We start from the raw sequence: 25,570 nt of genomic DNA on the forward strand, positions 1-25,570 counted from the left end.
GGCCGTTGTCCAGGTCCCCTTTTTGCTCAGGGAGTTAACGTGGCCCAAGAGCAATAAGCTGCAGGCCGAGAGGAGAAAACGGAGATGTCCCTCTCCTTTCTCTGCCCTAATTTAAAGTTTTAATAGCTCTGAGTGAGGTTTTGGGGCCTGTTCAGCATTTTGGTCCCCAAATATTTTGGGAACAAGGAGACTATACTCATTGTTACTGCAGCCATGGAAGCACATACAGAGCAACTATTTCAGCCAGCATGGTGAGCCGCCTCCCCTCGGGTTTTGAATTAAAGTTTCTTCCTGAATGTGTACTGTGGTCAGAGGAGAAAAGTCCTTAACTTCTTTTTAATAAAGCTGATGCATCATGCTGATAGGGCACGCGATGGCTTTCCTGCTGCACGGCGGGGCCGGAGGCGTTCCCCTGTCTGCGGCGGTGGCTGGAGGCTAACCCGGAGATACGAGCTCGTGTCTCGCCTCGCTGTAAATCGCAGGTGCTGCTGTGGGGTTTTTAATAGTTAACTGCGGCAATGTCAACACACCGAGCTGCAGGGCGTCCTGTAAGTGTTGTCAATTATCCTAGCGATAAAATTTTAAAATATTTTGTAGGAGTATGCCTACGCTAGCAGGATGGAGAGTGGAGAGGAGGAGCAGAAGCGCTCTTTGCCTTGCTGGGCTTCTAATATAACTCGGGTAGCTGAATGTGTGCAAAATGAGAGCAACCTCTAATGAGAGTGGATCAGCAGAACGACAGTTAAGGCTCTGCACTGCGAGTTTAAAACCAGGAATGAGGGCAGTAAACATACCTGATATTAGGTAGCCAGATAACAGAAAGTTTAAGACTTAATAAAAATGAGCAATGTTCTTTCTTTGAGAACACCAAAAAAAAAGTGTTTGGATTCGGTATCGTGTCCTTTCTTTGCCCTTAATCAGCTGCAGCAGAGGCTTGCAATTCAATACATATCGACTTGGAGCATATGCTGAAGTCTGAACTACTTGGGTTTCAAAACTTCAGTTGTCAGGAGCAGCATACAAATCTGGGTTAAGTTATCTCTTCTTTTAAAGTTACTTCTGCAGTGTAGTCGTACTTGATTCTAGCATATTAAACTTTGAGGCATTTAAAAATCCATGCATCTCTACCTCTGAGCAGCTTGTTGGAAGAGCAAGCGTGTAACTTACTACAGACCTCTGGTTGCCTTTAGCGAGGCATTGCCTGTGTCCATTAATCTCGGTAATGTTATATACACGTAATATATTGATAAAATGTTAATGACCTAACTTAATGCCAATAAAACCAGGAAATGAGGGTGTGGGAGTTCAAAGTGTAGCACTCCGGCCTTGGGTCTTGCTGGTTGGCTGATTTGTTTGCTTGCTAGGTTTTTTTTCCTTCCCCCCCCCCCCAACGCATTGCACCAGGCTGTACACAAAAGCGCACGTTGTGCCCAGATTTTAAACTAGCTCTTCACAGATCAGAGGATGAGAAATGTCCTCAGATGGGCCAGTGCACAAATGTTTTGATATTCTGATCTCCTTTGCCAATTTGTGCTGTTCTTCGGGCACCTTCTGTGCATGCTGCTTGTTGCACCGCTGCTTCAGCCAACAGGCAGCACCTGCCCTGCCCTTATTGGCAATCAGTGATTGAGTTGTCTCAGAGCATGCCAGTCACTTAGGCCTTTATTTAAAAGGCAGCTGGTAGCTTAGCAAGTTTTCCACTGGGAATAAGAGCACAGAGTTGAATGGTCTTATTTGGAGACTGTTTCTGAGACTATCTGCATTTGCCATCAGTAAAAACAGCAGCAAACTTTTTTTTTAAAAATTGCTGCTGAGCCAAATCCTGCTGGTGCAGATACCTGCACAGTACTGTAAAACTCAATGGTTTTCTGTCACTGGAACTCAGAAAAACTTAGCCTGGTAAGGTATAAAGGTTTGCAACTATTTTCAATTAAAACTTAAATCTGAACTCTGCAACGCATCAAATGGACAGAGGAGAAATAGAGCAACAAAAATCAATAGAAAAAAATAGTTCATGCTAATGACATTTAACAGTCCTGCCCTGCGGTGCATTCCCATTCGGGGAGGAGGGAAGTGTATTGGCTATCGAAATCTTACATAAAGTGTGAAATGAAGAATGAGTGCTGGAGGGCATCAATATAAATCTCGTAATATATTTTAAATTTTTTCCTTCCTAATTAAACCAAACTAAGCTTATGGTGATCCTCGTGGGATTTTCTTGAGAAGAGGAAAAATGAACTGAATCTAGATGCTGTATATCGAAGGTTAATTCTAATAAATCAGAAAGCAAAGATCTTGTAATGGGAAAGTATTTGCTGCACTCACCCAATTAAATGTTAGAAGCTGGATAATGGAATAATTGTAGTTAGTCAATTGCTACAAAGTCATAATAGCTTGAGTACAACTAAGACTCCAAGGCAGTAAAATGCCGGTGGTAAAATAATAAAACCATTATTTCAATAATAATCTCAAGTTAATTAGAATAAGGCAGTGCAGCATATTTTTTAATACTAGACAAAAACAATTAGCATAGTACTTAATAACAACAATATCCTTATTATCTGAAAGACAAAATAGGATTAATACAGCAGTAAAGCATTGAAGCCTTATGTCAACAGAAGAACACAGAGGAAGAGCGACTTTGTCAGTAGCCCAAGCGCCAGCGCGAATGGTGGGAACGTCCACCTCCAAGGGAAGGAGGATGGTTTTAGCAGACATATAGTTGAGTTTTTCTTAATAAGAATGTGGTCTTTTCGCTATGGCAAATGTTTGTGTGGATACATTCTTTACAGAATGTCTTCACTCTGTACTGATAATTCCTCCCTCTTTTTTTTGTTGGTAAGATTGAGGCGTGATATATCCCCCACACACCCACGTGAGTACAAAATAGCTAAAAGTTAAAGCTGGAGGATTACTTAAATCGTGATCTGACCTCCTGCAAAGCACAGACCGGAGAACTTTGTGCAGTTATTCCAGTATTATCAGGCTGACATTTGAAGTCAGATATGTGCTGTAGCTGCCTTGAGTTTCAGAGCTGCTTTTATAGCATGCAGCAGTCAGTGTTCAGACCCCATCGCTCCTTAATGATAGGTAAAAAACTGCAGTGTGTTTCGTTGCAATTGCCCTGATGGAGGTCTGGGAGGCTGGGAATCCCTTCAGCATTGTAACTAAGCCTCTTCCTAGCAGGCTTTCTGGGGGGACGTGTGATCGCGCTCCTATCTGCAGAGAACAGTTGACAAAAAAATGTTGATTTTGTTCTAAATCTTCATAGCTGCTTTCAAGATGGTCAAATGAATTTTATGGCCTTTTATGCTCTGGTACTTTTGTCCACTACTGGGTTTTGGGTAGTCATTACATTTTCAGGGTTTCAGGTAGGGCAAACCTCATCTGCTCACCCTCACCTGTGCTGTTACTCATGAAGAAAATGAGGGGCTGGTTACTAATGAGGGAAGACAAAGATTAGCTAGCTCTCTGTGAATGTGTATTTTTCAGTTCAAGTCCTCTAAGCTTCATTTTCTCCTTGCCTCTGACTTGCATTTAGTTTCAGAAACAGATCAGAAGACTACCTGTCTTCTCACCCTGCTTTTGCAACTTTAGTCATCAAGCACACACTTTGGATCTTCGCTAATGTCCAAGCCTGGTCCTTGCAGGAAGAACAGTTAGCTATGCACTTGACTTAGGCTTTTCTCCTCAAATCTGTCTGTTACTTGTTTATTCTGGAATACACCCATGGGGGCTGGGGGGAAGGATTTCTGCTTGTGCCGCCTGACCCTATGCTTGGCAAAGGCAGCGGTGAAGGTCCCATCGGTGCAGAGGGGTGACCGGCGTGCTTGGCTTCCCTGCTGAGACACCCAGCAAGTGGGAATCGATGCTGTTCATTATCAAATGTTGTGCAGGTCACTGAGCAGCTGACTTATGGTAAAGGCTGTCAGCTGCGCGGACCTGAGCTGGGTCTGGAATGGTGACCTTAAATGGCAAAAGCCTTGAAGACTCGTGGTGGAGAGAGGGGAGGGAGAGTAGGGAAGGCTGTTCTTCAGAAGGCTGGGGCATGCAGGTGATACAACTTGGAAGCTGCTCCTGATTGTGGTGAAAATCAGCTAGCTCACAGACATCCCAGCACTCCTATGGTTCTTTAGAAAATTAGCTCTTCCTTGAAAATATTGGTCTTTTTGCTTTATATATGTTTTACTGAGTAATACATACTGTACATGCTTGTGTTCTGGCAGTTTTGCTTATTCGTATTGGTAAAAGAAAAGCAGCGGTTTTGAAGAAAAAGAAATCTGTTTGTTCAGAGAAATTCCAAGCATTCCTGCATAGCTACCAATATCTGGATTATAATATCTGCCGCGTTGCAAAGATATTTTGCAATTTAAGCCTCAAGACATAAATTCAGGAACTGCAGCATAGTCAATAAACTAAAAAATTGCTTGGTGTGGATAATTATGGCACTGATCTTGCATTATGTTTTAACCTACATGAGACTGCTGACTTGACACTGTTAGTTATTTCCTTTTCTTGTAATGCATGTTACATTGCTTTGGTCTAGAATACTGGCCAAAAAAATGGGCCATGGATCTGTTCCACTGTGTCTTTTCCTGTTTTACAGTAGAGCTATTTTGTAACCACTAACTATTTAGTGTCCTGAAAAAAAATCTAGGAAATGTGGGAGGAAATGCTTTAGAAGCATAACTTCAGTTTATTAGAATGGGATCTTAGCGTTTTATTCCTTTTTTATGATCGTTTATCATTTTGCTGCGAGTTCTGCATTCCCTGTGGGTTCCATCCTGGGAATAACAGCTGACATTTGCTCGGGGAGCGTGGGGGTAGCGGAGAAGGTTAGGAAACTTCTCCCTTTTTTGTCATGACAGTTTCCTCTTTAATCTAGATAAAGAAAGAATCCTAATGAGATGTGTCCTATGATTAATTTGTAGCATTTTGCCTCCTGTTAATTATAACCCACTGTCTCAGGAATCGGCAAGAGAGGGTAAAGACTCGGACACAATCAAGCTTTTGAAAGAATCAAAATATATAAGCTAATTCACACAAACATACCTGGGAGAGAAAGAGAGGGAGGCATCTCCCAAAAGCCCTTTACCCCGTGTTTTCAGCAACATCCTAATGTCTGTGTGTTGCTTGAGATTTCCATGATGCCGTCAGCCGCTGCAGACATATGGCTCCAATTGATTTGTCCTGACAATAACAGTTACCAGCACTCATTTCTCCAACTCGGAATGAGGCGCATCTGTTAGGAATTTGTTGACTGTCAAGGCCCAGTAAAAACCTCTCTAAAAAACATCCTCTCTTGTATCAGGCTTTTCTTTCCTGAACCCTTAAACATGGGCAGGATCTACTGTCCAAGAGATGGTTCTTTAAAGTTCTTTTACATGGTATGACACATATCAGAGACATCTTTTTCATTATTTTACATATATATATGTGTGTGTGTGTGTATATATATATATATTTATTTATTTATGGAGGCTATATTGCTGTGACTAAATTCCTGGGCATACTTGCTCATCTATTCTGAGAGTTTTTCTCAGTTTTCAGTAGGCTTTTGGGGAGGGGGTGGTTCTGGTATCACACTGTTCAGCTTTTGAAGGACAAATCAGTGTAGCTGGTTGGAATATTCTGGTGGCATTCAGGTCTGATCCTGCATTTTAATCCTGATTTGGCCGATGGCCCTCGGATGATACTGAGTAATGACTTCTTTTCTCTGCAGCTTCATTCTCCTGATGCTGACCACCTTCATAAAGTGCTGTGGGACCTAACATGGTGCAGGACTACATAAGAACAGATTTATGTAGCTGTGATCAAAAACCTGCATGACCTGGTGGGAACAGGGGAAGGAGACACTTTCTGTTGTGTGTAAGGTGTGAGCTTTAGTGGGAGGCAGTGATGTCCCACTGCGCTGAACCAAAGTGGAAAAGTGAGCGGGAAGGACAGGCACTACAGGTATTTTGCTGCTGCTTTGACTGGCTTGACTCATTTGAGGATGACTTTTGTTCCCTTGCTCTGCGCTTCACCTGGTGTACAGATGGCTGGAGGAGCAGTCACTCTTGCCCTGGGTTGTCCCCTGTGGTTTGCTTCTCTATTACCCTGTATTTCAGCAGGAGGAACATGTATCCTGGGTTAGAAATTTTGCCCTTAGATGCCAAAAGGCCAAAATTTACATCTTTTCATAGTCGATGAGGATGTGTGGTTTTTCTTTCCTTAGTTTGTGAAAAAGCAGTGAAGTTACTTTTCCTGCTTCTCATTCAGTAGCCATAGCTGGGATTCATAACACGGCAAAGGAAATATTAATTTAAAAGAAAAATCCTTTTCTTCCACTTTAAATTAAATTTAAAATGAAGGAAGACATCTCTCTATTACTCCCATGGTAATCTTTCTTTTGTTTTTAATACAAAGTATTATAACATCATAAACAGAAATGTAATCTTATTAAAAGACATGCAAGTTCTACTTTATTAGAAACTTCTTAAAAAAAATTTACTGAGTTGAAATATTAATGTAGCTGACTGAAAATTGCAGATTTTTACTAGGGCATAGTCATTTTAAAAAAAGAAAATTAAAGTAGATATATTTTGAAGAAGTCCAATTTCTGATGGTGCCAAGCTTTTACTAGCATATCTTGGCACTGCTATATATTTTTAAGAACGCCTTTATTTTTTGGAAACTCTTTAAATTAAAATCTAGTCAAGTATGTTTATAAAGAAAAGAGATGGCTTTTCCACTCCCTGTAATTGTAATTGGTGTTGTTTGTAAATATAGAGTGGGAACAAAATTATTAAAAGTCTCAACTTGTCACTTAAATTTTAGGTAATACAAAAAAATTGCACTAACCTTGAGACCTTGGGAATAATGTAAATGACATGGTGCGTGCATAACACCTCATTTCTCTAATTTTAAGGGCATGAATGCCGAGAGAACTGAATCTCAACTGCATTAGAAGACCTGACTAGCAATGAACAGCTTCCAGCTTCTTGAAGAATTTCTCTCCTTGCAACTTGACCTATTCCATATTGTGATCTGAGTAGAGGCAAACTTTATCCTATTTCCTCATTTAGTTTCCCTACCCAGACAGATAAGAATGAATGGTTATTGATTACATGTTCCTTAATGGGCTAAAATACTTTTACACTTGCAATACAATTTTCAAATGAAGTGTTTCCAAATTAACGCGAGGCTTGGTTCGTTTGCAGTTAATGCAGCTTTGCTGCAATGGAGCAGCTGTAAATTTCAAAAGCTGCTTTGGTGCCTCCCCCCCCCCCCATTCCTTCTCTTTAAACCTGCATAGGTTGATTACTAGTAAGAATGTAATCAATGCCATCAAAAATTCACGAAGGGTTTTCATCAATAGCTGCCGTGTTGGGTTTCTTCTTCTTCTTTTTTTTTTTTTTTTTTCCTGGAAGATGCAACACCCACTGTCTCCTCCAGTCCCTGGCCCTAACTGAAATATTAATCTCCTATCTGATGGGCGCAGCTCTGCTCCCTGGGCTTTTAGGAAGGGGTAAACCTCTACAGTTCCCATTTTGATTGGCAAGAGGTGAGCTGGTAGCATTTCTGAAGATTATAGACCAGAAAACATCTCCCACCTGTCACTGGCGTTTCCTCAGCTTTCAGTCAATTTTCAGCTTCCCAGGGCATGGGATGCTCTCCTGGCCTCATCTCCCATTGCTGTGGGGTGGTTCTCTGCAGCCTCCCATTTGTGTTGTCTGTCCCTCTGCTTCAGCTAACTAAGGCCCAAAAAGTGCTGCTCTGGTCCTGTCCTGAAAGATGCTCTTCTCTTGACTGCTGTGGACAGTACCACTGTCCTGCTCCCGCTCAGACCTGCCACCTGAGTGTATTCTTCAAGATGAACTTTTCTCAGCATGGCTGTTCTGCATCTGAGTATTTTGGGTTCATTTCTGCATGATGTCTGTAAGATGTAGTCTTCTCTGTCCATCCACCCAGCCAGATCCCTCTCCAGCATTTTGTTCCTGAGCAATCTGATCATTGAAAGATTTTCTCTGCTCTTGGGTCTATGTAGAAAGTTGTCGGCCAGACTGCTTTCTCAAGCCTGTCTCTTTGAGGAGGACACCTCTTTCTCCGTTGTGCCAAGGATCTTCACATTCTCATCTAGTACGGCTCATCCTTGCTCCACGTGTCCTGATTCCCTCGGTTTCTGAACCCAGAAACTGGACTCTGGCCCGTCACTGCTGTTTGGTTCCCACCAGTCAGCCTCTGTGCGCTTCACTGTGCTTTTTGAGCGTTTGGAGTGAAAACGGGGTCTTTGGAGTGAAAACTGGGTATCAGTGGGTGGTTGTTTCTTGGACTCTGCAAAATTCTAGCAAGCCCAAGGGTCCGTCTTAACAGGATAATGGATGGAGCCAGCTATAAGCTTCTTGCAGTTTCTTGGTATCTTGGGAGATCTGGGTAAATTAATGTCTTATCTAATGTTTATATATTTTAAGTTCCTTTCAGAGCAATGCAGTAATAAGAGGAATACTCCGTATGGGCAAGGGTAGTCTTTATGCTATGTTAACATGGGTAATACTAGTTGCCAAACATGCTCCATTTCATGCGTCTTTACCAGTCTTTATTTTCCTACAGCTTTAAAGCTAATCACATAGAGTAAATGATATTTTACTAATCATTGTTAACTCTTTTACAGTTATTTAAAGCCCTGTGTTTAAATTGGACTTGGTTGTCAGTTGGCAAATAGCTTGAGTGTATAGACGCCTCTTTATAATGCATCAGTTTGTTCATCAGAGAAAATTACAATGTCAAGAGTCTTTTTTTTCCTCCCTTCTGAAATTTTGATGCATGTGTTTGAAGAAGTCATGAAAGGATTTAAATCCAAAGCTGAAAAGCCTGACTGGAATTGATTGCTTTGAGCTTCTTGTTTACCAAATAAGAATTGAGGGTTAAAAAAGAAAGACAACAACTTTCATATTGAGGTTTTCTTATGAATAGTTATACATTTGATTTCTCTAGTAAAGATTGGTGTACAGGAAGAATGTCAAGAAGAATAACAGTAAAGGCATATTTAATAGTGAACAACTTTTTCAGGGAAAATTTGCTTTTGGTCGTCTGTGCAGCATTGATAGAAGTTCTTTGTAGTTGTAAGACGCAGCTTTGCAGATGCTTACAATGAATAGGACTAATGCTCTCGCAGAATAAGCACTGACATGCTGTCAATTCTTAATGCATTGCTTATTTAAAAAAAATAATTTCCTTATTATAATGTATTTTAAATTCCTTAGAGTAAGACTGAATATCTGTTGTGAGATTAATAGTTTCTCTTTTGTGGACAAACTAGAGCATAGGATGTTGCCATAAAGAAATCTTTCAGGCATTATATAAAAGGATAAATCTGTTTTTAACACTGACACCAGCTGTAGAAGGGAAAGAAATATTGTTACAGTTTACAATGAACAGAAGCATAAAATACGGAGATAGGAACTGTGAAACACCCACGTGTCTGCACCCCTGCCTCTCCTGCCTGCCCCTTCGGAATTAGCTCACCATGCTGGGAGTAAGTATTTAACAAAAATTTTACCAGGTAATAGAAAAAAATGCAATCCCAAACAGTTAGATGTGCCATGCCAGCTAGTTATAGGGAGGTACATATTCCAGGGAAAGCTGTTTTCCTGCGGGATTAAGCTTTCTTTTGTGGGTATTGGACCGTTCTGGGGCTTTCTGAGTCAAGTGGAGACTTAATACATAGTTGTATTGTAACCAGCCCTATTGGCTTGTGAAGGGAGAAACCTGCAGCAGTCAACAAATGCTTTTTGCAAGTTGGCTGATTTTGTGGGGTTATCCTTTAGAAACTAAGTTTTTCAGGCTGATGTGAACGGTATGATAGTTTGGTGTTGCGTGAGCACAGTACTTGTGGTTTTTTCAATAACTTTAATGTTTGTAATAACTGGAAACTGAGGAACGTTGCAGGATAGCTGAGACTTGAATAGCAGGGCAGCAAGCTTCCTTCTGTGCCTGAGCCTTCCCGGGAGGAGATGCTCTATGGGAAGAAAAAGCTTGGGTGCTGTGGGTGCAGCTTTCCAGCTTTCTCCTACCCCTGCTGGAGTTGAGCTTCTTCTGGTAGGGTTGGCAGGGTGGGACCTGTTCAAAGTGGTCAGGGAGGCTGTATGCCTGTCTGCTGACCCTTACTTAAGCTATGGTCCCTGTGCTCCAATCAGCACTGGCACTGAGGCAAAGCATATGGTGTTCCTGACCCTTGCGTGCGCCAAGTGCCTTCTCTGCAGACCTGGCCCTTGCTCACGAGACGGCCTGTGCTGGAGCTCCTGCTGTGCCGCCACGGGATGAAAGCCTCCCTCTGTTTCCCCGTGGAGCTCTCCATCTCCTTCTCCTCCTCTCTTGTGCTGTGAGAGCACTTCTTGTCTGAAGATCAATGCTTTTGAGTGCTCTAAAATCTAACTCTTCATGAGGCTTGTTACGAAAATTGATGTATGAAACAAGGAGGTGTAGAGTGGAGTGGAGCATTCAAGACTTGAGAGGATGCGAGCAATGAGCAGGCCAAAGCAAGGTCAGGCAGCACGGAGCAGCATGCAGCAGGATGGTTCAGGCCAGTACAGAGTAGGGCACAAGACTAGTTTTGAAGATAGTTTGTTTTTCCAGCAGTCTTGACCCTTCACATTCCTCAGACCTGATACTGTTTGGTATGTATGTTGGGAATCCTGGCCATCTGAAAGTGTTGATAGGTCCTCATAGCTGTCTCTTTCCCCATATATGTGGCAAGAGCCACCAATGGAGAACATTCAGGTTGCCTAGCTTAAGCACCTAACTGGTAGTTGAAGCAGTTCAAAAATGTTTGACTTGCCTGCCGTTCCCCTTTGACCATATACAAAACGTGGGAGCGATTAACTTACTCTAAGGAGCCTAGGTTACTCTGAGTACCTTCCGGGCTACTGGAAGGCACAGTGTGGTACAGAAGTATAGTGCTCTCCTCTGCTTCTCCCTCCCTTCCCCCCCGCCCCCAATTTTGGTTAAGCCCCCTTTTTATTTATTTATTTATTTTTTTGAGTAATGGGCTTTAAACAGCAAGTGATACCACAGTGATGGTCTTGCCAAAGACCATCTGAAACTCGGTTATCACTTCCAGTATCTCTGTGCATGTGCCCCAGGATAGTAATTGCCATTTTCTGCGGTGGTATTGCAGCACATGAGCTTTCATCTAATTCATTATCCACCCTAATGCTCAAGTCTTTCTGCATTACTGCTTTCTAAACAGCAGTTTTTCACTTTATTCCTGCACTGATTATTTCTCCCCAGCTGCATTGCCTTACATCTGTCTTCAGTGGGATGTCTCACTTACATCAGCCCATTTCTTAGAGCTTGCCAGGTAGTTGAATATTTTTGAGGTGTTCTTGCTTGCTTGCTTTTCCTCTGTTTAGCATCATTTCTGTTTACTGAATGTGGAGTTAGCAGTATCCTCCAGATGGTTAAATCAGATGTATAGGCAAGAACAGTGACCCCTCGCCTTTTCAGCCTGTGCTACATACCATCTCTACGTGATTATAAAGTGTGTATCATCACTAGCAATTTTTATCTATTTGCTTCATCTGAACTCTATTACTGCTTTTCTGTTCTTGTTGCCAAAGGCCTTAATACTCTTGTTCATAGCAATGTGGGGTTTTGTGCAGAGATTTTTATTGCATTCTTTGGGACATATGGCCAAGGAACCAAGTATTCGTTCTGGACCCTAAATAGCACCAGACATTCCTGCTGGAAAATTTCCAGAAAGTTTCTTTCCTCGGTGAAATACTAGTAGTGAACTAGAAAGCAAAAAGGAAAGTTGGGTTGATTTTACAGATCAGCTCTGTAACATTTAGTGTGTCTTTTCTCTTTGAGCAAGACAACTTGCTTGGAAGGAAGGGAGAGAGCTCTCCAAAAGGTAGATCATGTTTTTGGGGTATATATCCATGACTAACAATTTGTTCAGTCAGCGCAGAAATCTCTATCTCTGTTTCCATTTGAGGTTTATATTTTGGGAAATAGATGTGGATGAAGCCTTTTGCTTTAAAAACAAACAAACAAACAAAAAAACCTGTAATACAAGCTGTCGGCATAAAAGACAAATATCCCATTTTGTAGATCACAAGACAAATTAAATACACTTTTATACAAATAAAAATGCATGCTCGTTTGCTTGACTGTGTTTTTTAAGTTTGGTCTTAAAATAATTTTTGTAGATCTGTCTGGAATGGTTTTATGGCTGCTGTCACATGCTGGAGACAGTAAATCTGGCCACATGAGGGCTGTTGATCTGCTTCAGTGCAGAGGGCAACAAATCCCAAGTCACTTCTCCTAGCACCGGGGGAGCATGCCGGGTTGTGATTTTTCTGTCTTTCCTCTGGGAGACTGTACAGCCATAGGTGTTGAGACCTGACTGCAAACGGAGAGGAAGATGTCCCACAACATGTCTACAGCATTTAGCTTTCTTTTCTTAAATGGTTCTTTACCAAGCTTTCCACCTTCTGCATTAATTTGAGAGCCTGAACCAAATAACCAGGAATAGATTGATGTGGCCTCACTTTATTTCACACAGTCGACAAATTGTTAAATGGGCCAAAGGACACAGGTTAAAAAACACTTTGTATAAAAAATGAGGGATTTTTATTAGCTGACAGGGCCCCTGTCTCTCAAGACTTTATAAAGGGGCAGATTTGATCCCGTACCGTGCAGTGGGAACAGCTTGGGTGGCTTTGCGAAGCCGTTCTTGGTGTGAATGACATCAGCCTTCTGCAGTTTCTGCTGGGCGAATGCTGGGCTTTCTGCTCCTTCGGCATTAGGGGCACGTGAGTTTGGGTAGTGGGGACTCCTTGCAGCACCAGTGCTGAGCCCTTCACCAGGAGAGGTCTGGCGTGCTCTCAGGCAGGAACGGTTTCCAATCTAGCAGGCTTTTGATATCTCATGTTCTCAGTAGCACTGGCCATATTTAAATGTTATATTGGGAAGGAAAGGAGCATAGGACACTACTCAAAGTGTTTCTACAGTTATAGCAGTAATCTTGTACCAGTGACCAGGAGAGTAGCTTGCTATGGTGTTGAAGTCTGCTTCTCAGTGACTGGGACTCGATGTAAGGTATATTAGCTGTGAAGGCTGTGATCGTTATGTACGTGCTTGTCTCTGCTTATGTTGGGAACAAAGGTGGATTTAATGGGATAGTGACATGAGTAAATCAAATTGCTGGCTACCTATAGGGAAGTATGAATGTGTTTGGCAGGACTGCAGCCCAGGTAGAGGTCATGCACAGAGCAGATGCTGCATCACAAGGTCCTTTGCTATGTTTATTTTGACTGATCTTGTGTATGTGTGTGTGTGTGTGTCTCTGTCTCTCTCTCTCTCTCTCTCTCTCTCTCTCTCTCTCTCTCTCTCTCTCTTTTTTTTTTTAAAGATGCTTCTTGGTATGTGACTTATTACATTTTCAAAACATAGTCCCATAAGGCCCTAGTATAATAAAGCAAATGCTGGCAGTGGGTATGTGCAAATCCTTTTCTGAGGAGAGTGGTGAAATTGATGATTTTGCTTGAGTTTGTGTGTTTTTTGTGAGTATTGCTAGCTTTAGTGAAATGAAAACCAGTGTGATTCTGCATTAAGGAAGCTAAAGCTACAAAATGCTCCATTAAGGTCACATCTGTTTGTTCAGGCATTGCCCTTATGATACCATGCATGCTGCAGCACCTCTTTATGCGTTCGTGAGACGGGTGTTTCCAGCCATAGTGTTACCTTATGTGGTAACACCCTTAAGGTTAGATACTTCTGCAGTAAGGGAACAAGTGAGATAAAGACCCACTTTTACTGCTGCTTGCTTAGTTGTACAGTCAAGTCTCTGCTATACGCGTGCGGCTTATACATTTTCCCAGGTAAACTGTGCTGTGAATAAAGAGACTAAGGTGGCCCTGTCTCAGTGTGCCTGTGCGCACAGATTCACGTGCCGCGGTGTGTGATCAGCAGCTGTGCTGCTTCCAGCTTTTGCTCCATGCTTGACTTCAAGCTTGCACTTGGGGAAGCAGCACAAAAGGTGCCAGAGCTGGCTTTGGGAGCAGTTGCTTTGCCCTGATACCTGGGTCTTTGTTAGCTCTGACCTGGCTACTCTAGGTAATGGAGAGTTGAGTTTACCAATTTTCTCCCTGGGGTCTGCTGTGATTTGGTTGGCACTGGCTGAGAGAGCATCTGCTTTCCTGGGGTGGTCAGCCTTGCTTGTGACCCTCTGTTCTGAAGTTTTATTTCTGTGTTTGCATTAAGCATAGTTATGAATAAAATTCTGAGGTGATGTGACCGCTCTGAAGTACAGCATGCAGAGGCTATGGACAAGGACGAGGATTCCTCCCTTTGAGAAATGCAGATAATGATGGTTAACGGAAGTCTGAGGGACTGTGCAGGATGCACAGGCCCAGTGTCTTCAAGGTTACAGAATATTCAGTTGCTTCCAATAATTTCTTTTGTCTGACTACTTAAATTGGAGGTGTCTAAAAGGAGTCTGATTTTTCAGGATGTATTGTGCATTAGTCTTTAAGGTATTTCAAATGAAATAGCTAGAATACCAGTCTGAAAAACTTTGTCTTTAAGGTAAATGAACTATATTTATACATGCAGCAAAGTGTCAGGGAACAGTTCGGGGAGATAAAAGTTTTATTCTGGGTTTGGATCAAATATGGCTGGCTTTAGTCTGTTTGGAGTTACCAGTGATATGGGATGAGTGGTCCTAAAGCCAGGTCCTCCAGCCGAGTTTCCGCGAGTATCACACGGTTTGCAATGGGGCAAGCAGCACTGCCATCCTGGAGGAGTTCAGCTGTCTGGGCATGTCTTCTGCTCAGCATCTCTGCATCTTCTCTGGGGAAGAGATGACAATCGGGATTTTTTCCTGACAGTTTGCCTGCAATACTGGTAGATGTGAGTTCACATACCGTGGTCTGAGATCCCTCGGTCTAAGAATGTTCCACAAGTCCTCTGGCGGAAACCTTGCTGCAGTGCACAGTCCTCGTGGGAAGGATGATGCTGCAGTCAGTTTAATTTGTATGTATTTATCTTGAGATGGGAATTGTTGGCACTGTTGGTTATCTGGCCAACTCCGCTTACTCCTAGCAGAAGTGCTGCTGGTGATGCCAGTTGACATCAGTGATCCAAATTCACTATTCATGTCTTACCTTGCGCAGCTGATGCCAACAGTGTAAGTCATGAAATGCAAAACTAAGCCCTTTCTGATCATCCAGCAGCATCTGTCTCTTCCTGGCCTCCCAAGCTTCCTTTTATGAGTCCCCTTCATGGGGCACAGTTAGTATGAAGTGAAGTTGCCTGGCTGTCTTGCTAATGAGCTTCACTTGTCTTGCTGTAAAGCCAGACAGGCTGAGAGAAAGATCCATGGAAACTGGCCACGGTGGGGGAGAGTTTGGTTTGCTCTTCCTCAGGAAGGCATCTGCTCTGCCTGAGAGTGGCTGGCAGCACTTGGCACCGCAGTACGGTGCCGTCCTTGTTCTGGTTTTGCCTCAGGCTTGCTCTGAAGTAAACTTCCCTATCGCCTTTAAACCCTTGAAATGTAAGGAAAAGATTGTACTGAATCTGTTTTCTGTTACTTATTTGCATCAGCTCTAATGCTCATAGGCTTGGATTGTGTTGATACATTGGAGTAAAGGAAAATGCATTACACATAACTCACTGGCTTTGAGTGGAACAGGCTACCAAGGGTTAATGCATCTAGTGACTGGTGTGTTACTCGTGTTTGGGACAAGGACTTTTAATTCCACTAGTTAAATTAATCCCCATGGTTTGACAGTGCGTAGCCTGGTCGATTTTTCATCTTCAAGTTGCAGGTTAGTTCCTGTAAGGGCCTGCTGCGCTCTGCATTTATGCTCTCGTTCTTAGGCTCTGCAATGCTGCCACATCGTCCATCAGACACAAGAACAGAGTGAACGGTGTGAGAAGTCCCACGTCACTTTTAGGAATAGACCTGCAGATTATGTTTGCATGGGAATTAAGGGGCTGGCTTGGGTGACGGTCATCTGGGGAAAGAGCATCTCTTGGCAGTTGTAGAGTTTGGATTTCGTTTAGTCCCCTCAGTCCCGAGAAACTTCTGGTTGTACCTCCCATATTACATTAATGGAAGGCTGTTTGTGAAGATTGCCTGTGCATGCATGGGAGAACAGAATTTGTCTTTTATCTGATAATCAGAAGAAATCACTGCAGCATAATCAAAGGAGGAAGGCTCATTCAGAATACAATTTGTTGATGCTGTCTGACCGCCATATGTTGTTTTAACTTTCATCCTTTTTTGGCAAGATACAAAATCTCTGCAAAATATGGGAATCTGTGGCTGAGGAGTCTATTTAAAAGTAATGCACTATTAAAATGGATTGGCTGTGCCTGAAATATTACTAGATTTACTTTCTGTCAAAGGTGGTAAAATATTTGAGGCAAATAGCCTAGTTTTGTTTAGGAAGTTGCCTTTGGAAGAGCCTAGAGAGATGGATTTAACCATTTTTTATTTTAATTGTACAAATATATTTGTAATTGTTATGTATTATAAATCAGTTTCCTATCAGTTACTTTCTTTTCACTCTCTTTTCCCTTCCTGGCCCATTGCACTATATTTATTCTAACAAACTGCCTGGAAGCCTGAACTGTCAGCTGAACGTGTAGCGTAGTGATTGGCCGTAGTGAATAGTGTCTGTGGCTTGCCTAGTCCTCTTCCGTACAGTCCAATTAAAAATATAGTAAATGCACCTAGATGAAGATAAGCTTTTTTCCAGCGAGACTTGCTTGATGCTTTAGACTTGCAGATGGCTGAGAGTCTCTGCTCACTGATCTCTTAAGCTCTGTTTGAGATGATAGAAGAACCCTTCAGGTTATGTTTATATGCTTCCCCTGCCCCTCCTTTTAAAATGCCTTGCTGTGTAATCTTCAAGAAAATAGCATTTTTCTTTTTTTAAAAAAGCCTCCTATCTACAGGCCTCAGTTTGATACAGAACTAATTGCTGATCTTCCTAACAGTTCAGCACTTTGACTAAATGCTCCCAGGATTTCACTTTTACTCCCCTATTTTAAGAGTCTTTGTACCAAATTCTACTAGCCCAAGTCTGGCACCAGCAGCCGGCTGGTGTTCCAGTGGCAGCACCTGGCTGAACTGCATTAGTTAGGTGTGTCCACATTAGGGACTTGGACTGAAACGGATTCAACTGTGAGTTTAGCCTGCAGTGGCAGGCTGCTAAATTTATGAGTTGGGCTCTGTGTGTACCTGAGGGACTTTGTACCATTTTAATCAGAACAGTTGAAAATGGATTTGTGCGCGGCTCTTCGGAGGAGGCTTAAAAGAATCAGTTTGGTGCACAATCTACTTTGAGTTAATCTACCATCATAACTAATGATTTCGCCATTCAGACATAAAGCATCGACCTTAAAGGGTTTTTCTTACATAGCTGATGGCTTGATTCCTTTTAAACACTAATGCCCAGGGTATAATCTCTCTGAATAGTATAATAGCTTTATATTTAAGGTAGATTGGGGATAAAATTTTGTGTTTTCATGTGAACTATGAATGCCAGTAATGTATTCAGGCAGGAGCTACCTTATTTTACCTTTGAGGGTACTTACCAAATAATTTTTATTGGAAACTTAATATATTGAGACAGAGTGAATGGAAAGCTGATGAGAATGCAGGGAACATCACAGCGTTGCATTGCTGTTGCTGTCTGTAGATATGCAGCATGGGTTGATTCATTTAGCACATCATCTGAAATCATGTAGCGTTCAGTACCGATTAAAATTATATGAAATTAGGTGTAAGAGATTTCTCCATGTTAGCTTTGAAGGATTTTATGCTCATTGCAGAAGTAGTTCGGATAGGCACCAACACAACTCCAGTGACTGCAGGTGTTACACCTGATAGATGTCAATACTGCAGCAGCAGCCAGAGGAGTTGCTCAGGATTTAATTTCACGCTTGTGTATCTGAGTGTCAAATTGGTCCCCTTCTCTTTTAATCATGTATTTGCAAGTCTCAGACCATGTATTCTGGTATTCATTGCTTCTCTGCCATCAGTGTTGGCATGATGTGTCACATCGAGCCTTGCAGGGAGAGGTCTTCTGCTGTCCCTTTTCTTCCTCTCTGTCTTCTGCTCTGTGTGTGTGTGTGTGTGTGTGTGTGTGTACCAATCCCCCCTTTTTCCTCTATTTTGTCTGCTCTGTTTTGAACCTTGTTGGAGCGTGTTCTTACCCCTCCTGTTGTCCTGACTTCCCCACTTGTCCAGGGCTCCCAGAAGAGCGCAGCCTCCCCGTATTTGCTCTGTGCTGCACCAACCCGTCTAATCGCTGGCCGCTCTCCAGTATCCAGTTCTGCAGGAGTGGAACAGGAAATCACTTCGCTGCTCTCTGCTCCTGAACCGTTAACCATCTCCCCACTGAGAAGGAACAGTGGAAACTTGTAGTGATTGGTGTCTTAACTCTCTTAAACGCTTCTTCTAAAAAGTGTTCTGATCTTGAACACCAGATCATCTTGGTTGAGTTTGTCCGAGTCGCCTACATGGCTTCGGGAACCATGGAATAAATGTTTCACAAAAATAAGTAACTGTACCCTAATGGCTGGAGCTGGACTAGATCATCTGGTGTGTATTTCCTTCAGTGAAAGAAGCAGTTTCAACAGCACTGAGATGCCTGGTGAATTTTCCTTGGTGTTGTCAAATGGGTTGGTAGGAAGGCATCCCCCTACCCCCATTCAGAAAAGTGCAAAACCTGTCTGAAATGACCCATGATTTTGACATATAAAGCACTTTCTTCTTTGAAATAACTTGACTTCAGTGCTTTGGCTCTTCCAAACTTCATCTGTTTCAGGTAAAAATAAAAGGTGAGTTTCTGATTGGGCAAAATATTTTCAGATTTTCTGAATTACAGGTGAATCTGAGAAGCTATTGTATGTTCTGCCCTGTACCTTGCACCTCTTCCATAGGACAAGAGACTGTTGCCCCCAGCTGATGCCTCAGAGCAGAAGCACCATGAGATTGAGCCTGTTGTTTCCTTATCTGACATTTTTGACCTCACTAGTTTAAGATATTCCCACCAGCAGCTATTTGTTCCCACAATGTTTTCCTCCAGTGTGGTCTTGCAGCCCCGTTGCAGGGGTGTGTGGCCATCCTGTGAACAGACCGGGGATGGAGCCAGCCCAGGAAAGAAGGTGGTGTCATGGTTTTTGGTAGAGGCAGACCAGTTACCTTTCCAGTTCTCAGCATGGCCAGAGACCTTGACTTACCATCCTTTCTGGAGAGCTCCTGCAGTTCTTCAGTAAGCGCACATTTTCTATAAATTGCCAGTGGTTGGCAGACTATCACTCTTCTGTAAGGGGACTGTTGACATTAACATTGATCTGCCAAACAGGTGATTGCAGGATTTTATTTAGAACAGTATGTTCCAATTGGTTTTCTTTCCAGTCCTACAGAAGATACTTAGCAATGCAACAAACAAGTGTCTTTCCACACTTCTCCTGATAAATACTTGAGCTCCCCTCTTGGTTTGTAATATCATTTTTGGTAGAATTTGTGTACAAGATGGCTCTTCATCTTTCATAAGTGTAGATAAACTTATAAATATATTAAGTGTCTATGCAGGAAACTAAAACTGCATGTTTTCACAAGAATGTCAGGCTTTTAATTGCATAAATAAGATGCTGACTTAAGGAAATGTTCCATTTCATATTAAAGTGAGGGATTGGTGAAGGCTGGGATTTGCATAATTTCATTTTCTGCACAAAGGATACTGAGAATCAATAGTAACATTCATAGCCATACCATAGCTGCCATGTGGATATTCTTTGGCTCAAGCTAAGAGTACAAAGAGTTTTACAATTTATTTTAGATGTTATGCATTGACCCAGTCTTTTCTCTTCAACAAATACAGATTTTTCTTTTTTTTTTTTTTTAAAGACATAGTTTCTTTTTTCTGATTGTAAGGCACACGGAAGGGTTCAGTGAGCAGATACTTGTGTGACTGCCTTACATCTTGGAGGTGGTTGGGCGGAATCCTTCTGGCTGTAGGAATCCCAATTTATTTGGGGGGGGGGGGGGGAGGAGGGAAATCTACAGCTATTTGCCTCTTCTTTATAGAGTATGACCAGAAAGAAGTTACTGTTGTCTCCTGTTTTTGTAATAAGGAGGGACTTTAGAACTGGTGTATTTCCCAGGACACGTGATTTTTAAGTGAGTAATTGGGCCAGTTTTTTCTGAAAGCCTTTCCATCTGCCTGAGTTATTTCTCTGTTCAGTTCCTTGGGACTTTTGCTGTCTCTGGTATTTGAGGGTTTTTTTTCCCGGAGGGTTTGGGTGCCCACACCCTCATCCGTTTCCTTTCTTGTTGATGTGAGTGGCAGTTGCCTCCTGTCCAGGTAGAGATGCTAGGATAAATCGGACGAGCGACTAAGGTATGTGATAGCGTTGCCTAAAAATCCTTGTAGCATGATCTGTTCTAATGTTTCCAGCTCACAGCCTGGAGTGAATTAGAGTTTAGAAAGCTGCCAAGAAATCTGGAAAACTTGTTCAAATCAGAGGCTCATAATTGCACAATGTACCTTTGCTTGCACAAGAAGAGATCTGACAGTGGCAAACCTGTAATGTCTTTCCTAAGATTTCTAGACTTTCTCCACCTATTCAGGATTCCAAAAAACTGTGGAAATCAATGATCTGCGTTGCAGAATGAACGTTGTCTATAAAGCTGTTGAGCATAGGTATGCCTTGGACACAGCATGTTCTCCATGGCTGTGGCACCAAAGGGGTGTCACCCAGAAGCTGCTCCAAATGGGAGGAAAGCCAAATTCTGAGGTTTTGGTACTTGATGTTCTGTGAAGGTCTATGACATGCTTTGTTACAGCCCTGCTGTAATTGGCTTGAGAATAGATGGGAATATAACGCTCAGTGAATGGATACAGGTAGCGAAGCTTTAGGTGGTTTTCCGAAGTTTTAATTAGAATTATTCAGCTAGTCTCTTACTGATCTAATAAGTGGTTTGAGATCAGTTGGGCTTAAATTGCCACAGAGCCAGGTGCTGCATACTTGTTCTTCACATTCTGCATGTACCAATCTAAGGCTTTTTTGTGTGTGCATGTATTGTAACACAAAGCTCTTCAGCTGCAGTGCTCTGAGAAAGGTAGTTGAATTCATTAGCTATTTTTTCCTGACATCTGTGAATTTGCACCTCCAGTTTGGTTCAGTCAGATGTATAGAAACAATAAACAAATTTGCATGTAAAAAAACACTTCTCCATGAAAGCTGTGCATTCCTTTAAAAGGCAAAAAAATCATTAGCTATATAAAGGAAAACGAATCCTGGGATGCAACGTAGGGTGCGTTCTCTTCTATTCCGGTTGATGGATGTAATTCGTTTTCTTTTGTGAAGTTTAACAAGGATTTATTTTTTCCTGACCCCTTACTCTCGTGTCATAAGGCATCGGTATTGCCCACTGGATATTTGCCTGCCTTACGCAACCTTCCTCCAGCTGGAAGGCAGTGCTGCATGTCTGCTTTGCTTGAATGAGTCACATGGAGTGATGTTGCTTGCGCCTTGCTGGTGTTCACACTGTTAGCCGCTGTGCCACGGGCTCAGGTCTGCGGGGCGCAGGGAGGATTTGCTCTGTCCGGCGTGAAACTCTTCCAAGTGGAGGTTTTAAGATGGATGTGGTTGTGGCAACCAGGATATAACATTGTATGGCCACATGCCACAATCTTACATCTGTGTTCTCTTAAAGATCTTGATAATTTTTGTGTAGTATCACAATTATTAGTTTGGTAGTAGTTATTAAAATAAACTGACACCATCTTTAGGGTCTAGACTGAGAAAAAGCAATAATATGTCGTGGTTCATATTTATTTGCTCGTGTACATCAGAATATCCTTATGGAAGTCTCTGGAGTGAGGCAGGTGTGTGCCAAATCAGAATATGGGCACCAATGAGTCTTGTTTTCTATGAATCATCTTTGTATGGTGGGTTTTCATGGCTAAAATAAATACAGTTAGTATACAATACACCTGGTATATTTACTTTTAAGCAGTGCCAAATGAATAGTCTCTGCTTAGCAAAGATTCAGAGTTTGCAGCTTAAAATCCAGGAATTAAGTATCATTTTTTGTAATGATTCCTTCTTCTCTTTGCAGCTATGACTGAAGATTATGTCGGCTCCCTGCACGAAAGCAGACATGGTAGTTCTGTGCAGATACGGAGGCGAAAGGCTTCGGGGGATCCTTACTGGGCGTACTCAGGTGAGCCGACAGCTTCAGAGGACTGGAGTGAAATGTGAAATACCTCCAAAGACAAAACTGTTAGGCTTTGTTCCTCAGAAATAGGAATTTGAATTAGTTTTACAGCTTGTTTTCTTCTGCCAGCCTCCTTGCAAACTCTCTGCAGACATCAGGATGTTTCACACTCAAGCTCTTACCCAGAAGCAACTGTGCGCTAACCCCCCTTTAGACAGTAGCTTTGAAAAATATTGTTTAAGTATGTGAGTTTCCATGTTTGGTTTTCCTTTGGCTTGCACTTAAACTTGTGCTCTTTCCCCCTTCTCCTTGAGTCCAACAATAAATCCCATCCTTTTTCCCATTCAGGCAGCAGTTTCTGGTGGTAACTCTCATTTTCCACCTTTTGCTATTGGCACACACATCCCATCCTTTCTGCATTCCTGCCATTTACCTGCAGGTTTCTCTTATTACTCTCCTGCTTCTTTCCATCTTTTTTTAGTTCTTTGACACTTCCAAAAAACAAAAAAAACAAAAAAAACAAAAAAAAAAAAACAAACCACATAATCCCACAAACCTGTTCTTTACCCTCCTTCTCCGATCAGTAGCTTCCCATGCTTGCCATTTGTCTCTGAGCCTTGTAGGAAAACTCTAAATCCAGACCACAAGATACTAGGAACTTTCCAATTTAATGCTTTGTGTATACCTATTTTTCCAGTGTGGTGTAATGATGACAATGAGACACATCAGTGTAGTATCACACCATGATGCTGAGACTCTATACAAAAGTACCTAAGGTCTAGCGAGCATTTGCGAAGATTACATGTGTCATAAGGACCTTATGCATGCTTTTTGGAAGAACTGTGATAAATTTCAAATATTTGGTGTTTGTCCAAGAGGAATGTTGTGCAGGCCTAGTCTTATCTGAAGGAAAAATATTACTTTCTAAGAAGTCTGAATACTGTTATCAGATAAACAGGCAAATGTCAATTTTTGACTGCCAACTCCTGTCTGTTATGCAGACCTTAAATTTCATTGGGAATGAATGATTATAGGTGAGCTTAGAATTTTTCATTAATATACAAAAATAGCAGATGTCATATGTTCTGTATTAGATCTCAAAATACAAGATGTCTTATTTGCAAATGAGGTCATGCAAGCAAAATACTCTTTAGCAGTGTAGGTCAGATGACCTTTTTTTAGTTAAACTTTGAGATTATTAGTAGGTGGGCAAGAATGGTCACAAGTTTTATTTCCATATTGCAGAGTAATTTTAAGCCCCCAAACTCTGAGTGGAAAGAAACGAATCGAGGAAAAATCTGTATGTTGGAATGAATGGTCTGTTCCTATCTGCTGTCCTGTATAAAATATTAGAAGTTAAGTGGCACTTGGCAGGTTTATTTTGTTTTTTGTTACTGAAAAATGTATTTGGAATATTCATTGCAGGTTGTTAAAGGAAAATGTCTGAAAAAGAACACTACTGAAATTAGTCTGTTGTCATATATGTCAAAACTCTTTGCTTGAGTTATTGCACTTATTTTTTTAACTAATCCAATACTTTTTTTAACTCGTCTCTGCATATGACAGTTTTCCTAATTCTATTTTTATGATGGCTTAGTTCTCCCTTTGTGAGTAATATTGCTTGTTCACCCCTCCAAAAAAAGCTTTTACCACCCACTAATCCTTTTAGATTTATGTCAAAATAAAATGTATAGCCCTGATATGTAATCATACCTTACCTATTGGTTTTTTGCATCCTTTTGTCTTTCGATAAATCTCCTGCTTCTACAAGGAAGATAACCAATCCGTGTGTGTTGGCTGTGTGCGTCCCCTCCTCCCAGAGAACAGATAGTGACTTCTCAGTAGTCCATCACATGCCATTCTACCTGATTAGCATTGTCTAATTAGAACCTTTTTGTCACTGTTGCTGATAAAAGGAGTAAATTAGGAGATGGAAAAGGCAGAAATGATGTATTTACCAGTACTTGTCAAGAAGGCAGAAGAGGACATAATATGTTCTCATGATACTTTGTCAGGCTACTGTTTGCACAGAATAGCTTGAAATGCATTCCCGGAGAAGAGCGGTTTGGCGTCGAGTCGCTGCAGAACGCGGGTCTTGGCCAAAGCTTTCATGACGCAAAATACGGGTGAGAGGAAGCAGTGCAGACACTGCATGCCCTGGCTGTATGGGATGTGCGTCCCACATCCGAGCTAGCCCGTCCTGGAAGTACCAGAGACCTGTGCGCTGCTGGAGCAGTGCACGCGTGGCCCCCGCCCGCGAGGAGCAGCAGCTCTTCCCAGCTGAGGGTAAGGGTTTGGGCTGTGCCAGAGAAGGGTGAGGCAAGCAGAGACTTGGGAAAGCGGTGGCCCTTCCTAAAGGGAACTTGCACGGGTGATGTGGTGCTCTGAGGGAGTCCCAGTGCTGCCGACATCGCCCTCAGAAAGGGAGGGCATGATGGTGAGGAATTAGGTGAGGAAAGGAGTCTCGTGCTCCTGTTAGCTCTTTCTTTCTCCTCACTTCCTCATTCCCCAGAATATCCTAGAAACCCTGAGCAGGGCTTGGCTAAGCAGTTTATACACTAACAACGTCTGTCCTGTGGGAAGGGTTTCAGACGTGACTAGGAAGCCTACAAACAAGCCTACAGAGAGTGGAAAGCTTGCTCTGCAGTAAGCAATTAGTCTGTGTCAGTGGCTCCCAGGCTCTTCTGCAGACATTATCTGGTTGGCTACTTCCCTTTCCCGTCCTCGGGTGTTCAGGCCAGCTCTCCTCCAGTTAGTTGTACAACAGCTGCTCACCCAGCCCCAGCAATTACGGACAGGGAAGAAAGTTGTGCTAGAGTGTATGCTGGTGAATTTTAAGCTGCTTCTAAGGTAATTTTCCAACTAGAGTAAATAAGACCAGGACAGTTTCTGCCAGCCATCAGAGGACAGCCATCTTCTGAGTATTGACCAATATGCCTATGTCCCTGCTGGGCCTCCATTAGCCTGAACTATGGCTCTATATTGATTTCAGTTGAGCTTTCCTGATTTATAGCAGCTGAGGCCTCTTTACATTTACAGCTGTGCCTGCCTGCTTGCAGAGCTTCTGTATTTTCAGGCTTAAAAGTTCTGTAATAAATCCTGAGGTGGGAGTGCAGAGGCCTGAAAGCAGCCAGCCGGAGGCGATTTCCCAGCCAGCGGGGGGAAAGAGGGCACCACCATATAGCAAAGAGTCCTCAAGTCTTTGCCTTCCCCAGGATATTCTGTCCTATACCGTGCTTGTGCAGTAATTCCACTGTGGCCTCTAGAGAACATGATTGCTGCCCATGTTGCTGTGGAAGGAGAATGGTCCAGGAACTGGTTTGAAGCTGTGGAGATGAGTTTTCC

The 25,570-nt window shown here is 42.3% G+C and overlaps 1 protein-coding gene across 1 annotated transcript in view; it reads left to right on the forward strand.

The window, feature by feature from the left end:
* Positions 1-25,570, forward strand: part of PTPRG (protein tyrosine phosphatase receptor type G) — a 410,439-nt gene that overhangs the window by 69,307 nt on the left and 315,562 nt on the right. The window contains exon 3 of the mRNA XM_064519114.1: positions 22,127-22,231. Within this exon, the coding sequence (XP_064375184.1) occupies positions 22,127-22,231 (105 nt within the window). The remainder of the gene's footprint in view (positions 1-22,126; positions 22,232-25,570) is intronic.

The sequence above is a fragment of the Dromaius novaehollandiae genome, chromosome 12 (assembly GCF_036370855.1).
Source record: "Dromaius novaehollandiae isolate bDroNov1 chromosome 12, bDroNov1.hap1, whole genome shotgun sequence".
Lineage (NCBI taxonomy): Eukaryota > Metazoa > Chordata > Aves > Casuariiformes > Dromaiidae > Dromaius > Dromaius novaehollandiae.